Below are 15616 nucleotides of genomic sequence, written 5' to 3'. Positions count from 1 at the left end.
CACCTGGTCTGCAAAAGGCTGAGAAGGAAATCCAGCACTTCCCACCTCATTAACAGCACAAGCAAAGGAATCCGGGTCCAACTGGAAACCAAATACTAAAAACTGCACAACTTGAAACTACAGAACATTAAACCAATGCATTTAGACTGTATCCAGTTTGGGAAAAATAGACTAAAACCCACATGTCATGGAACAATTTTCTTTGCACACCCGGGCTGTGTGGGGATGGAATTATTTCTGTTGCACATCCTGGCCAGAATCAAGGAATGCCTTGACTCTAACACTAAACCTATTGGTGGAGTTTTTCTTTTTCCTGCAGTTCCAATGCAAAGTTTAGAGAATTAGAGTATATTTTTGTAATAATCCCTCTTCTATATTGCCGGTTATGTTTGGGTCAGAGATGTGAAAATGAATTTTTACTCCAAGGAGAAGTAGAAAAAAACTGAATTGCCTTGGAATTTTTTGTGTATGTTTCTGTAAGAGATACAAACATTTTTTTCTGGGTTTTTCAACATTCACCTTTAGGCTGTACTTCGCAAAAATAGAAGAGATTTAAAGATCACCCTTTAAGTCACAAATATTAAATGGATGATTTGAAGGGGAAAAAAAAATAAGCAGCAGGTTGTGGGGGGGGCACATGTGAGGCTGCTGAAGCTCCTCTGGAAGAGAAGCTGCATTCCAGGCACCCAGAAGGAGCTTTAGAAATTCAAATTAACACCGCTGGGGCAAAGTGGGGACAATGTACCTGGCTCTTCTTGCCTGAGGCAGGAATTGGCTGATTCCCTCTGCCCCTCACCCCAAGCTCTGCCTGCTTGCACAGATGGAATCTGCACAGCTGAAGGCAGAGCCCGTGCTGAGGATCTCTGACTCTGCAACAGAAACGGCTGAAGCTGCAAAGGGAAACAGCAAATGGAGAATGTTGGGAAAACTGCACTAAAATAAGGGGGGATCATCCCTCTGCCCACTCCAACACCTGCTGTCACTGTCTGTGCTGTACAGGGTGTATCAGAGCACTGGGGTTGTTGCTATAACAAGTTCAAGGAAATCAGTTGGAATTCAACTATTTGATAATGTAATTAGAAAAAAGCAGTCAATTGACGCAGCCCCGGATGGAGGGAACACACAAAAATGGGCAAAAGAATTAAAGGACCATCAGAACAAATCCTACAACACCATGGACCAGCCCCTGGGACCCGAATCAATTAATATCAGGACACAGAGAACCCATTTATTATTTCAATGGCATCATTAGATTACAAGCTGTCCTCGGAATAAGAACCAATCAGACAGCTCCAGCTCCTGACCTTCCTGCCGACCAAGCCACTGAAATGAGAAACACAACATTTCACCAGGGGATGGGATCAGATTATCTGTGAGCAGAAAAAACAGGAGTCTGGGGGAAACAAAGTGGCTCAATCTGCAGTCGGCAAAGACATGACAAGAGAAAACTGCTAAAAAAGATAACAAAGGAAATAGGAGAGCACTTTATGTATCGGTCCAAACATGGAAAGGATGGGAATGGGACACGGTTCCCCGGCTCCCCAGCAGACCAGGGGTCAAACGAATGCTGCTTCTCCTCTTCTGTGCTGCAGCAACTCTCATCTTTTTACCATGCTCCACACCTTGGCAGTGCAGCTCATCCAGCAGCTGAGCCAGGGCATGCAGGTGGCAGCCAGGCCTCCTGATCCACAAACGGCTACAAAAGGACAGGGAATGAGGGCACCGAGAATAATCCCAAAACCAAAGAGGACCCGGGAAGGACAAAACAGAGTCAAGGAGTGAATCTGCCTGGAGATAGGACCAGGCACTTATAGATAAGGGGAGAAACCATCACTTCCAATAAATGTTACAAATTGACCCAGACAGCTGCTCAAAGTCCCGCCACATTCCCGAACTTCGAGGAGAAGAACAAAGACTTAACAGAGCCATGAATATCGGCTGTTCTACAAAAGGAGGGTGCACATTAACGAGGACAGGCTCCAGGCGCATCGGGAAGTCGGAACCTTCCAAGGAACTCAGCCGGTGGGCAAAGGCAGAGGGAGATCGGCCGGGAAAATGAGGATAAAAAGGAGGCTGCGGACTACAGCCACGGCAGAGAGCGCACGGCAAATGCCCCACGGCCTCTGCCCCTGCTCGGCAATAAAGTCACTTTGACAGGACTCCTCGCTCTCCGCCGGGCACACGAACCTCCGGCGACGGGAATTTCCCCGCCCGCTCCCGGCCGCGGGGCAGCCCCTCTGTCCTACCCACAGCAGCCGGGCCGAGCCAGCTGCTCCGGCAGCGGCTCCTGCCCGGCCCCGGCGGGAAGGAGACCGCGGGCAGCCGCTCCCGCAGCGCCCTCAGCCCGGGGCCGGCACGGGCCGGACACGGCACCGGCGAGCCGCCGGAGCCCCCTGCCGCCCCCTCCGCCCGCAGCCGGCCCCGAGCCCCCGCAGAGCCCAGCGCGGCTCCCACCTGCGCCGGGGCCGCCTCCGAGCTCCGCCGCCGCCGCCTCACCGCGCTCCGGCCGCTGCCGCCGCTGCCGGGCCCGCGCAGCCGCTCGGCCAATGGCGGCGCTGCGCGGCCACGGCCGCCCTCAGCCCGCCGCCGGGGCCGCGCCGCGCCCCGCTCCCACCAATCAGCGCGCCGCAACCGCGACTGACGGCACCGGCGGCCAATGGCAGCGAGCTCGGGGCGGGCTCTGCGCACGGCCCCGCCTCGCCCCGCGCTCTCGGCGCCCCCGGGCTGCGTGAGGGGAAAGCCGGAGATGAGGAACAGCCCCGGCACGGGCCCGGGCCGAGCCGGGATTGAGCTGCCCACACAAACAAACTTCTCCGCGCCTCCCGCCACGGCTTTCCCGGCCCTGCGCCTCCCGTGCCTCCGCCTCTGCGGGAAGCCCAGGAGCCTCACTTCTCCTGCCCCTCGTTAGTGCATCAGTGCTTCGCTTTGATTTCCCCCGAAAAGGGAGACCTGCCCGAAGCCCTGTGGGTGGGTGGGGCAGGGGAGAGATTTCTGTCAGAAAACTCCAAAGACTCGGAGCAGGAGCAGGAGAAGTCAGTGCAGAGCCTTAAATGCAGCTTTCCCCACGCCTCCCTGCTCCCAGCTGCACCTCCTCCCCCGGCAGGGCAGGAGACAGGGAATGGGGCCATGCTCAGCTCATCCCCCGGGGCTTCTCCCTCTGCTCAGGGACAGGAGTCGTTCCCTGCTGCACCCTGCGCTCTCTCCCGGCCGAGACTTCTCCAGGAACTTCTCGGAGCGGAGTCCATCCCCTGGGCACAGCCCCCTCCGAGTGCTGCAGCGTGGGTCACTGTGCCACGGGCTCAGTCCTGCCAGGACAGGCTGCTCCAGCGGGGCCCCTCTGCCCGCGGGCTCACAGCTCCTCTCAGGCATCGCCGAGCTCCAGCCCGGCTCCTCCAGGGGCTGCAGGGGATCTCTGCATCCCCATGGACCTGCAGGGGATCTCTGCATCCCCATGGACCTGCAGGGGGATCTCTGCATCCCCATGGATCTGCAGGGGATCTCTGCATCCCCATGGACCTGCAGGGGATCTCTGCATCCCCAGGGACCTGCAGGGGGATCTCTGCGGCCTCATTGTAATATATGTTATGGAATAATTTGTGCTTATGTAAAATATACATTAAGTCAGTTGTGCTTGTAGAAAAAGATTCTTAAAGTTTTATATGACCGGTGGCTGCAGCCAGGGCTGGAAAACCAGAGTTGGCAGAGAAAGAAAGACCTAATTTACAAATGAAAAAAGGTGTCTCTGCAGAGATGGGCTCTTTCCGGGGACAATCCAGGAGACACCCAACGTTTAACCCCTGGTCTGCCGGGGAGCCAAGAAACCGTGTCCCATTCCCATCTTTTCCTTGCTTGGACCAATACAGAAACTGCTTTCCTATTTCCTTAATTATCTTTTTCAACACTTTCCCCTTGTCATCTCTTTGCCAACATCAGTTTGAGTAATTTAGTTTTCCACAAACTGCTTTTTTTTCTGCTAACAGATAATCTGATCCCATCCCCTGGTGAAATGTTGTGTTCCTCATTTCAGTGGCTTGGTCGGCAGGAAGGTCAGGAGCTGGAGCTGTCTGGTTGGTTCTTATTCCGAGGACAGCTTGTAATCAAATGATGCGATTGAAATGATAAATTGTTTCTCTGTCTCCTGATAGGAATTTGTGAAAAATGACAATCACTTGTTTTTTAGAATTTTAAAAGTTTAATAATATTAAAATGGTGAAAAAAATAGGAATATAATTAGACTAATAAAAATTTAGAGTTAGGACAATTACAAGACAATAAAAAGGAAAGAATATCTGAGGTCCAGATGCTCTCAGGCACTTAAACCAAGAGGAATGTATCTTGTGAATGAAAGAATCATCCCTAAAACAATACACTGTTGCATATTCATATATCCTTCATGGTTATGCATACATTCTATTTGAAACAAAAAACTCTGTTGTATTTCAACTGCTTTCTTTAATCCCCACGGGGTCTTCGAGTCTGAGCAAGGCGTGAAGAAATCAGCTTCTTCTAATAAGAAAACCATAAATTGCTCTTCTCTGGAGAATTTGTGTGTTCCTTGAAGCGAGTATCTCATTCCTTAACCCCCCCCCCCCCCACACACACACACAGACATAGTTTCTTTTTTACTACTAAAGCTTCATTTTATCTACAAAGCTACATTTACCATACTGTTATATGTAGCAGATATAATTGGCGCCATTTCTAATATTATATATGTGACATTGAATATTTGTTAGATTTGTTAGAACACTCTAACACTCTACACGTTTGTATAAGCATTCCCCCCCACCCTCGCAGGTGAGACCGGGTGTATATTGGAAACTGATTTACAAGTAAGAAGGTGCGGCTCCCCAGGAGATGGGCCATGGCTGGGGAGATGCAGGAACCCCCGGTGCTGATCCTTGCCTGAAGGACCCGAGATGGATATAATGGAAATCCTTGGGCAGACACAGGTGAATGCAGCCTTCCCTCCTGTAAATTTCATCAAGGGATTCAACAAACTCCGGACACTGAATTGTTCTCCCTCATCACCAAAGCAGAAAATCTTATTAACATGTGGACTCTGAAGAGAAGACTGACTGCCAAAATCTTGGCCTCAGGCAGAATTTTCCCTATAAAAACCGCTTGTGCCAGGATGGAGGTGTGTGGGCTTAGAGGAAAACCTGTGCTGAGGCTGACTCCTTGTTGCACACCCAGGGCCGACCCCGGGCTCGGCTCTGTTCTTTCCTTGTGGCTGGCCTAGATAGAATTTGATTGCAAAATAAATATTTTATTTTTTCATGTTAATTTGGCTGGACAAATTTTCATTTATAACAGTTGTAACACATAAAAGGAAGAATCCCCATTTCTTCCACCATCCCAGCCTCAATACATTACCCCACCAGTTAGTTTTTAACATTGTTTTCCCATTTTTGGATTGGTGTCTGGGTTGTTTTTTTCTAGGATGACCTCCCCGTTGTCATCTATTTTCAACAGTCTGATATATTAAACTTTCCACAAAAACCCCCTTCATTAGCCAATAAACAGTCTAAAGCCAACCTATTCTGGTACACTGCAGTTTTTCCCCATTTTGCCTGCAGGTACTTAATTTGGATGGGTTATAACAGTGGCTGTTGACATGGGTGTGTGTAACAAAAAGGAACTTTGGTTTCTTTCCATGTGATACTTTCTGTAGCATTTGTGACACGATCTTGCTGCTATCTCAGAAGGGAAAAGACAACAAATGAGAGACAGAAACAGGAATGACAGAGGTCTGGCATGGCTTATACCCCCACCTCCCCTGCCTGTGGGGCTGCTGCCCACAGCAGGTACGTGTGATCTTCTCACTGGTGAGTACAGTGCTCAGTCCAGGCTTGCCCTCTGTTTCCCTTGTCACTCCTTTTTGCTGATTTTTCTATGCAAGTCCTTTTCAACACTCCTTTGGTGTATTTTGGTGTTGTCCATTTTAGATGTGATAGTCCATTCCTCACATTTCTTCACAAGTCCTCTGCCTCTGTTTCCCACTTTCTCTAACAACCAGAATACCATCTTCTTTCAACTACTCAAAAAGTCCTTTCTCTCACAATACCATTCAACACAATCCACCTCCCTCCAAGGAGATAAAGTAAAGCTCAAAATAAACAATCTACATTATATATACTTCCATTAATCTACATTTACTCACTTTTATTTTTCACTCACTCTCACATACAACAAGGTACCTTTTACTTTCAAACAGTCTACATTACATATCTACACCCTGAGTGCTCATGGAATGTTAATCCATCAACCCAGCAGGTTTAATCCTGGATGTCTCTCAACCCAGCAGAATTTTAGGTGTTACTGTTTTCCAACCCCAGATCCCCTTGGACATTTTTAACCTTCAGTCCTGCTGTGTTGTCCAACCCCAGATCCCCTTGGGCATAACCTCAATCCGCAACCCTGAGTGCTCTTGGAATGCAAATCCCCCAGATCCTCCTCTGGAAGGAGCCCCCAGAAAACAAACCCCCACGGCTCCTCCCCACCCACCTGATTTGGGAAGAATTTTCTCTGAGAGAAGTGGAAAAGAACCTGTTTATTTAACAAACAAAACACTCCCCAGCACTAAAAAAAAAATGAACAACACCAGATGACAACAAAACTCTTTCACCACTCTGCAGAGATGACAAATCCAGAAAGTCTCTCCTGGGGGTGGTCGCCCGGGTCTGGGCGCTGGGGATTGCTCTGGGCACTGGGGATGGCTGCTGCAGATCACAGAGCGCAGGCTCCCGGTGCTCCTCGGGGTTCCCAGGTCCCAGTCCAGAGCAGGTTGGATGGTATTCAGAAGAAGGAAAGGGAAAGAAACAGTCCAGGGAAAGAATTGGACTGCCTAGTTAAACTAACTAACAGAAAAAAGCAAAGGCAAGAGCGGAAGGAAGAGCAAGCAAACAAAGCCAGCAAAAGCAAGCCAAGCCAGCCCACACAAGCTTCTTGTGGAGAACAGACCATGGGGGGAGGTGAGCCAGCTGATAACAAGACAAAACAAACCTTCACTTTCAGAGTCAGTTCTGAGAGCACAGAACAGAATATCAAACATGAACAGAACCCACGATTGGGGATACAAACACCAGAACCTCACCCTGGGACACCTGGGTTTCCACATCAGCAGGAGACAGTTCCTGACAGTCAAAGGGTCAGCGGCAGGGTCCTCAGCACACCCGTTCCTTAAATGTTATCTGGCCATACAGACAGTTTTAGCTACTTCTACAAGTATTTAAATCAACATTGGCTGTTTCACAAATACCTCTGAGTTATTACTGTCAGTTAGTTACAAAAATAAAAGCATTAGTTATTATTTCACAACTACAGCTATTTCTGCAAAAGTTAACATTCTAATGCATGACACATGGCATCCAGTTCAATATTTTGCAATAGCCAAAACTAGTATGTATGTTTTTCACACTGTGCACAAACTAAACTATCAGCCATGAATGAAGTTCTGAGGATATGAGCTACACAGGGGCCAGGGCATTGGCCACAAAAAGCTGACAAATTATATTACAGCAAAAGCAGTTAAAAGTGATTACAAACTGTACTGTATCAAAATCGTTGTGATTAAGAATAAGTTGCAGAAGTCAAGACATAAGAGCAAAAGCCACCAACTACATAGTTCTGTATAACAAACCCAGGGCAGGTGTTTCCCTTGCAGGGAGCACTGGGGCCTTCCCCGGGCCCCTTCTGCCCTCTGGCAGAGCCGGTGGCATTTTCCAGCACACGCAGTTTGTAACCAAGAGTCGGGTGCAGCCCAGAAGGCTCCGAGCGCCTCCTCCCAGGCTGACTCTGCAGATCCGAGGCTGCTCTGGGCTCTGCCAGGGCTCTGCTGGGGCTCAGCTCTGGGCCAGGCTGGGCCCGCTCTCCCCTCACATTGCTCCGGGCAGCCGAGTCACGGAGGGAGGAGGAAGGGACACCTCAAGGGAGTTGAGGTTTAAGAGAGTTTTTATTCAAAAACCTGCCATACCAAACAGGCTGTCATAAGAGCTGTAACAAACAGGCTGTCCTAACTACCATAACCAACTAGCACTGCTAACTACCATCACTAACTAGTTGTCCTAACTAACTACTGTAACTAACAGCTGTCCTCCAGTGCTTCATCTCCTCCGCTGCTCCCTCAGTTGCTTTGCTGCGGTGATCAGAGGGGTCAGGCTGGAGAGAGGCTTGGCTGATGATAAAAACGGGTGCTGCCCAAAGGATAAAAAAGAAAGAAATGAACTGTTACTTTCTCACAGGCTCTGTTGCAACAGGACAAAGGGAAATGGTCAGAAACTCAGGAGAGGGAAGCAGGCTCAGGTTAGATCTAAGGCAGAATCTTTTTGCCAGGAGTGGGGAAACACTGACAGAAGGTGCCCAGGGATGTGGGAGGTGCCTCCTCCCTGGGAACATCCAAGCTCAGGCCAGGCAGGGCTCTGAGCACCGGACCTGCCTGAAGGTGGCCCTGCTCCTTGTGGGGCACCAGGGGCAGATGCCCTCGAAAGGACCCTGCCAAGCCAAACCCGGCGAGGATTCTGCTTGCTTTGCGTGTGGAACGCAGCGAGGCTGGAGACTATCGGAGGGGCCCCAGCAGAAAACCCCTCCCTGGCGCTGCTGCTTCCCCTCAGCTGCTCGGCATTCACCTGCAGCAGCTCCTGGGCAGACCAGCGCTGCTCCTCGTCCGGCTCCAGGCTGCACTCGAGGAAGTCCCGCAGCAGAGCCGACAGGCGCCGGGGCTCCTGCAGCTGCGGGGTCCCGTTGTGCCGGATCAGAGCGCGAGCCTGCAGGAAAAGCAAACTCAGCGCTCTGCCAGCTTCCTTCCCACCCACAGGTGCTCACAGCGACCCCGGGTTCTCAGCCCCAGCTCCAGGGGCACTTTCCTCCCTGGCAGAGATGCTGCTCACAGCTCATTTTCCTATGCCAACCAAAAAACCCAAACCCTGGTGCTGCCACAACCATTGGAAAGAGCTGATGCACTTGATTCACATTTTCAGGTCATCCTCAGAGCCAGAAGAGCTGCAACAGCATAAATCCCAAAGCAAATTGTTGCTGGAGACTGCAGAATATTTGTCTGTGTTGAGGCCCGAGTGCTCTGGGAATTCCCTTCCCCAGGTGCAGAAACCTCCAGCTGCTGCTCCCAGTGCAGGGTCACCCTGTGCTCACAGGGCTCTGCAGCCCCTGGAGAATTTGCCTCTTACCATGGCCCTCGTTTCCTTGAAGTAAGGAGGTTCTCCCTCCACCATCTCGATGGTCACAATGCCAAAGGACCAGATGTCCACCTTGGGGCCATAAGGAGAACTGGTCACAACTTCTGGGGCCATCCAGTGAGCAGTGCCCACCATGGAGCTGCGCCGGTCCTGCTCAGAGCTGAGCTGAGCACAGAGGCCAAAATCAGCTGAGGACAGAAACAAACACTGTCAAAGGCAGTTGGAATGAGGAAACCAAGCACCAAGACTCCCCACTCTCAGTCTGAGAATGCAGTAGTGAAGTGAGCTGGAAAAGTGCTCAGGGCTGTAGCCAAGGGAAGGTGGAACTGGACCCTTAAAGAAACCCTCAGCTTTCGTGCAGTGGCTTTTACTGATTCCCTTGAAGCTTTAGATTCCAACTCCTGCCCCTCTGGCAGGGCCATACCCAGAGCAAAGCCACCCCTGGCACCCTACTGCTCTCCGGAGCTCTCTGCAGGGGCAGCCGCTCTCAGCTGGCAGCAGGGGCTGGGCAGTGCCCCCAGCAGCCCTTGTGGGGCTCTGGCCGGCACTGGGAAGCAGCCCCACAGCCGCACCCGGGAGCGCCGTGCCTGGCCAGGAACACCCACCCAGCTTGACAGAGCCGGCCATGCCCAGGAGGATGTTGGAGCTCTTCAGATCTCTGTGGATCACCCGGTTCGCATGGAGGAAATCCAGGCCCTGCAGGCACTGAGAGAGAACAAGAAACACCAGGACAAAAACCAATGGCCGGAATCTATCACACAAGAAAGGACAGGTCCGAATTCTGCCAGCAGCAGCTTTGCTGTGACAGGCCAGGAGTGCAGAGCAGACAGGCTCCAGGCAAACGGTTCAGGGCAAAGCTGAGAACAGCACATCAAATCCAGAACAGACAGAGAGTGCCACAACAGCAGGAAAGAGAGCAAGAACAGAGCAGAAGTGCAGCAATGCTGGCAGGCCGTTCACTGCAGAGGCTCTTTCTTCTCCAGCTCATAAAAACAACAGAGAAACAGAGCCCTGAGCATGGAGCCACTCCTGTTCTCATGCCTGTATGGAAGGACCATCGTGTCCAAGCCGTGGCAGCCACAGGCAGGATCCCTCACCTCCCGACTGACAGCTGCCATCTCTCCTTCAGCCATGCGTGTCTGTCTGACAACGTCCTGCAAAGTTCCTCCATCCATGTATTCCATCACCAGCCAGAGATCTCCGCCAACAAGGAAGCTGGAAGAGGAAAGCAGTGGCATGGAGATGAATGTGCAGTGCTCAATTCCCCCATGGAAAAGCCTGGAGTGGAGTTTTGTTTCCAGGTCACTTGTCCATGAGGACAGAATCCCATGGAGAGACATTCCTGCGAGGCTGCAGAGTCCTTGGAATCTGCACAGTCTAAAGGAAGAGACACCTGTGAGAAAGGAGAGTCCTTAGATGGCAAGCAGGTGAAAAATGCAGTTTAGCAACAGCCCAGATCAGTGTGGAACCACAACACTGGCCCCCAGCTGGTTCAGCTTCTGAGCTCATCAGTTCCACCATTCCCTGCAGAACAAGGCAACACAACCCCCAGGGTTATCCAGGGGAGGAGGCCATGCAGCACTTGGGACAAAAGCAATCAGAAAACCTTTCAGAAAGTCCCTTCAGAAACAGGCAAGGCCAGTGAAAAATGGGCAAATGAGGCATTTGTGCAAACAAGGCCCTGGTTTTCCTGGCATCTGCAGCAATGCAAAAGGGCTGGGAAGAAGAAGCCAATGGAAATAATTTCTGCTGTGGTTTATCAGCACTTGTTGTAAGACACAGAAAACGGGGTCAATGAAGGAAAAACCAAACCAAAGCAACCAAGGCACACGGAGGGAGCGAACTGCCAGGCTGCTGTTTTGGGAAGATACGGCTGGGTCAGGCATTTTCAAAACAGGCTACAGACTACGGCTGCCAGGAAAGGTTAAGGCAGGGCCCGTGCACGGGATGAGGCCTGGAGCACTCACCTGTCCAAAGAGTTGACAATGTTGGGGTTCTTCTTGTCCTTCAGGAGCAGGAGCTCATTCACAGCGCGTTCCCTGTTCTGCCCTCTGAGACTCATTTTCTTTATGGCCACCTGAGGGGACATTGCAGACCTTTAACTGGAGGAGTCTGTGGCAGGAGGCCACAGCCAACACGGGGCGAGGCTTTTTGGAGCGACGGAGCCGGGCTGTGCCAAACTGCCCTGGGATGGGCACCAGAGCTCAGCAAGGGCCATTTCCACAGCCCATTGCTCAGCTTGCTGGGGCTGCTTACAGGACACATGGCCAGAGACATTTGGCCTTGCAAGCTCTGCAGAAATGGCCCCTCAGCTGTCAGCCTCCCAGCTCTAACCACATTCTCTGCACCTACAGTCTTCTCAAATAGCCTCAACACTCTCATTATTATTCAAATACATTTTGCAAGCAGGAGGTAATTCTGGTTCTGTGAAAACAGAGCAAAACAGCCGGGAACCCTTTAGCAATTCCATGGGATTTGGTCATGATTTCAGATGCAGCTGCTCTGTTTGGGATTGCACAACAAAGCAAACACACACATCCATTGCTCAGGTGATCCCTGTCACAGGCTGTCACTGACCCCAGACCCAAACACAACTGCAGAGTTTAGGAGAGAGCTTTGCTCTGGACATCCATCTTCTCATTTCTGTCCCTCTCTCTCTGTGGACAGCTGAAGTGGAACTAAAGTCCCAAATTGAGCCCAAGCAGGATCTCACCCTAATTAGGCCTTGAGGTACCCTTTGAAGATGAAAGGCAGGATGGAAAAACTGCTAAATAGTGTTCCTGTCTGCGGCTGGGGTGAAGATAAATTGGGCCTCAGTCTCCAACACTGATCCATTCACACTTTTAGATATGAAGAGCAAGCCAGCATGTCCTGCTCTGACAGACACTGCTGCCCTCCTTGCATCCCTTTGGGCACTCCAGAAGGACCAAGTGTGTCCCAGCTGTGCTCTGCAGGCTGACACTGCTCTGCCTTCAGAGGAGCAGCCTGTGCAGGAAAGCTCTGCTGGCCCCCAGAGCTGCAGCCACAGCTCCCAGCAGAGGGGAGAGCCCTGGAGAGCTGCCAGACGTGCTGGGCGTGTTGGCACTGACCTCTCCTCCGGTGGCCCTGTCGAGTCCTTTGGAAACGGTTCCGAAAGCCCTGGAGACAAAACAGCAGAGAAGAAAGAAGCAGTGCTTGAGGCCCTGGGAGTGAAAGCTAACCCAGACAGGAGATCTCTGCTGCCTGCAGCGCTCACAAACACCTGGGTGCATCGACCCTTGCAACAACAGCGCAGCAGCCACCAGCCCTCTGCCATGCCAGGTGTGCAAGAGAAAACTGAGACCCAACACGAAGGAATTGGGCTGGAGCAAATCCCAAATGTCCACACTTAATTGCTTTAGTTCAAAACCTGTTGTGAGCAATGGGTGTCTAAAGAACTGGAAAAGAATGCATTTCATCCTTTTCCATTTCCTGCCTAAGACCTGCAGGATCCACAAGGGCCCTGCCATCAGGCAGGTGATGCATTTTCCCCCAGAGTGCATCAGCTCTGTGTCTGTTGCTGAATGTATGGGCTCTACGAGCTGTGCTAGAATAGAGCACTTATTAGTTCATCTCCGGTTCCTGTTTCTAAACCTTTAGGTTGTTAATTCTGACCGGAAGATATTTTATGAAGCAAAATACTTGAAAGAAATCTCCCTGAGAGCTGTTGTCTGACAGTCTCCAGATGGTGAGTGGCTCTTTTAGGCAATCCAGTTCCAGACACAGAAGATCTCCCAGGTCCTGCTCCTTGCTGCAGGCAGGACACTGCCGGCCTCAGGGGCCTGTGACGGCTCCTTCTGACCACAGTTCTCAATTCTGATCAGGACTGAGAGACAGCAGGATGGCACCCCAGTGTCTGAAGGTGTTTGGAGCTCTCCTGACTTCTCCCTTGATCCTGCACCAGCACAGCCCCTGGGCTGCTTGTGCAGAAGTAGCTGCCGTGCACTTACCCTTGGCCAATCTGCTCCACTTCCAGGTATTTCTCGTCTGGCTCCTCCACGCTCACGATGTTCCCTGAAAGAAACCACGTGGAAGAGGCTCCCTCCCAGAGCGAGACCCCACCAGAGCAGAGCCAGAATGCAGCCCCACTCCCTGGGGCCGTGAGCCCCTTGGTCTCAGCTGGGGAAGGACAATAAATGCCCCTGTGACATTCAGCTGCAGAGCAACGCTGGCTGCAGCTGATGCCGAGACACACACACAGCCCCTGCTCTGAACACAGGAACAGAGCAGACGTACTCAGCTGCACCAGGCACCACTCCCCTCTCCCCTCTGGCTGCAGGGCTGTGCTGCTGTCAGAACCTTCAGCCCAGGATCCCACAGCGGAGGGAGGTTCCGTGTCCTCTTCCCAAGCACAGGGAGGTTCAGTGTCCTCTTCCCAAGCACAGGGAGGTTCTGGGTCCTCTTCCCAAAATGCTGCAGGTTCGCCATCATCTTTCCAAGCCAGGGGATGTTCACTGTCCTCTTCCCATGCTGGGAGTTCACCCTCCTCTTCCCAAGGCACAGGATGTCCTCTGTCCTCATCCCACAGCGGGAGATGTCCTCTGTCCTCATCCCACACCATGGGGGCTTGGCCATCCTCGTCCTGCACCAGGGGACATCCACTGCCCTCGTCCCACGCCGGGAGATGTCCACTGTCCTTGTCCCACGCCGCGGGAGCCTCGCCGCTGTATTCCCACAGCGCGGGATGTTCGCCCTCGTCTCCCAGAGCAGCGGGAAGTTCACTGTCATCTCCCGGCACCGAGGGAAGTTCACCAGCGTCCCCCAGAACAGCGGGGAGCTCACCGCTGTCTTCCTCCTCTTTGGCCTCCTCTTGGGAAGCAGAGGGAGCCAGAGGAGGGGCTGGTGCTGCTTTTGTGCCCTGTGGACAGATGGCAGCGTGAGGGACGGGAAGTTCTATCTCAGTGATCACCTTATTTGCCTTCAGCTGCACATCCAGCTGCACTAAGCAGAAATTGGGTTTGGAGTCCTTCAAACTAACAATGGGCTAAAGTCGACATTGCCACTTATTGTTGGGAAAACGATATTCCACTGTGGCTAAAGCCAGCAAGCAATCCTCTGCCTGCAAAACCAGACCTGCAGCTCTTCAAAAGCTCAGCAGCAGAAAAGGAGAAATCTGCTGGGGATCCCTTTGCTGCTGCTGCTGCTGCTGCAAAGACTCTGACAGGAACTTTCCTTCAGCCTCCCAGGCTGGCACTCAGCTGCCACACGCCGAGCTCACAGTTTACTGCACAATTCCAAACACCAAAGGTTCCTTTCCCACTCACCGGAGGAGGAGCTGCTCGGAATCCACACATGAGGTGCCCTGCAACGGGAGAGGGAACATGAACCAGATGCTGTCAGGAAAAAACTGCCTGTGGTGGGAAATGCCACAGTGCAAGTCAACCCCGAGAGAGCATTTTGCTTTCCCAGCGTCCCTCCAGGAGCCACAGTCCCTTCCCACAGCAAGAGAACAGCACAAAATGCTGGGCTGGGTCAGTTCTTGGCTGGGCAGGGAGTTCCCGGCTCTGCTGCCACAGACTCCCCGCTGGAGGGAACAGAACCCCCCAGGGCTCATTGCAAATGCTGTGCACGCCCCGCTGGCTGCAGACACCCCCTTTTTCAGCTGCAGCTGCTGGCAGGAGCTCTCCCAAAGCAATGGTGCCTTCATGGCCATTTGGTTACAAAGTCAGCTCGGGTCCAGAGGAAGAACAGAAAGCACACAGCAAGCCCAAAGCCACAGCACCGAGAGAAAACCTCGACTTACGTGCCAAGTGGGTTAAAAAATATCCCGAATAAGCCACAGAGTACAGCGTGCAAACTGCAGCAGCCACGTGCTGGATCATTCTGGCTGCACTGCACACGTCTGCAGACTGCAGCCCTGCAAGCACACAAGGACACTCGTCAGGGCTGGGCTGGTGCTGAGAATGCCTCGGGCAGGAGGATCCTCCGGCAAGGAGCAGTGCCCAGAGCCACTGGGGACACTGAGGCCTCCGTGTCCCACAGCCACGGGAGCACCTCGGGGACGTGGCAGTGCTCCTGTGACATCACAGCAGCAGCTCACGCAGAAACCGCCCGGAAGGTTCTCCTGGGTCACAAAGGAGCACAAAGAACCCTCCCAGGGCACAGCCTATTGCCCAAAGGCTCCAGGAGGAGCTCTGAAAATGCAGCAAACAGGGACACCCCATAGCCCAGCCTGAACACTGAGGAGGAACAAGGACGGGAGCACAGCAGAGGAAACAGGACCTTTAGTCACCGCTACTTCTGACTAAAGCCAGCAAGCCGTGTTCCCGCTGGGATCTTTGTTCTCGCTCTAAAAACAAGCAAGGTGCTGCACTCGAAATATACAGAAGGCAGGAACTGGGCAGGAGGTGGGATTAGGAAGGAGGAGGAGGAGGGAGAGAGGAAAAGGAGGAGGAAGAGGAGGATCA

At 52.3% G+C, this 15616-nt stretch overlaps 2 protein-coding genes across 2 annotated transcripts in view; one reads left to right on the top strand and one right to left on the bottom strand.

Annotated features, from left to right (window-relative positions):
* The window catches only part of LOC144248803 (uncharacterized), a 1234558-nt gene that overhangs the window by 457258 nt on the left and 761684 nt on the right, over positions 1-15616 (top strand).
* Positions 7836-15031, bottom strand: LOC146764065 (uncharacterized). The gene is made up of 11 exons (XM_085565402.1): positions 14953-15031; positions 14474-14511; positions 13425-14193; positions 13160-13247; positions 12281-12329; positions 11159-11268; positions 10289-10406; positions 9797-9896; positions 9183-9379; positions 8628-8765; positions 7836-8195 (listed from the first exon to the last, which is right to left on the bottom strand). Exons 1-11 carry the CDS (start codon positions 15029-15031, stop codon positions 8106-8108), a joined length of 1776 nt encoding a protein of 591 aa, XP_085421528.1. The 3' UTR covers positions 7836-8105.

The sequence above is a fragment of the Lonchura striata genome, chromosome 36, assembly GCF_050655825.1.
Source record: "Lonchura striata isolate lonStrDom1 chromosome 36, ASM5065582v1, whole genome shotgun sequence".
Lineage (NCBI taxonomy): Eukaryota > Metazoa > Chordata > Aves > Passeriformes > Estrildidae > Lonchura > Lonchura striata.
The sequence above is the reverse complement of the archived record's forward strand: the minus strand, read 5'-3'. Positions and strand labels throughout refer to the sequence as shown.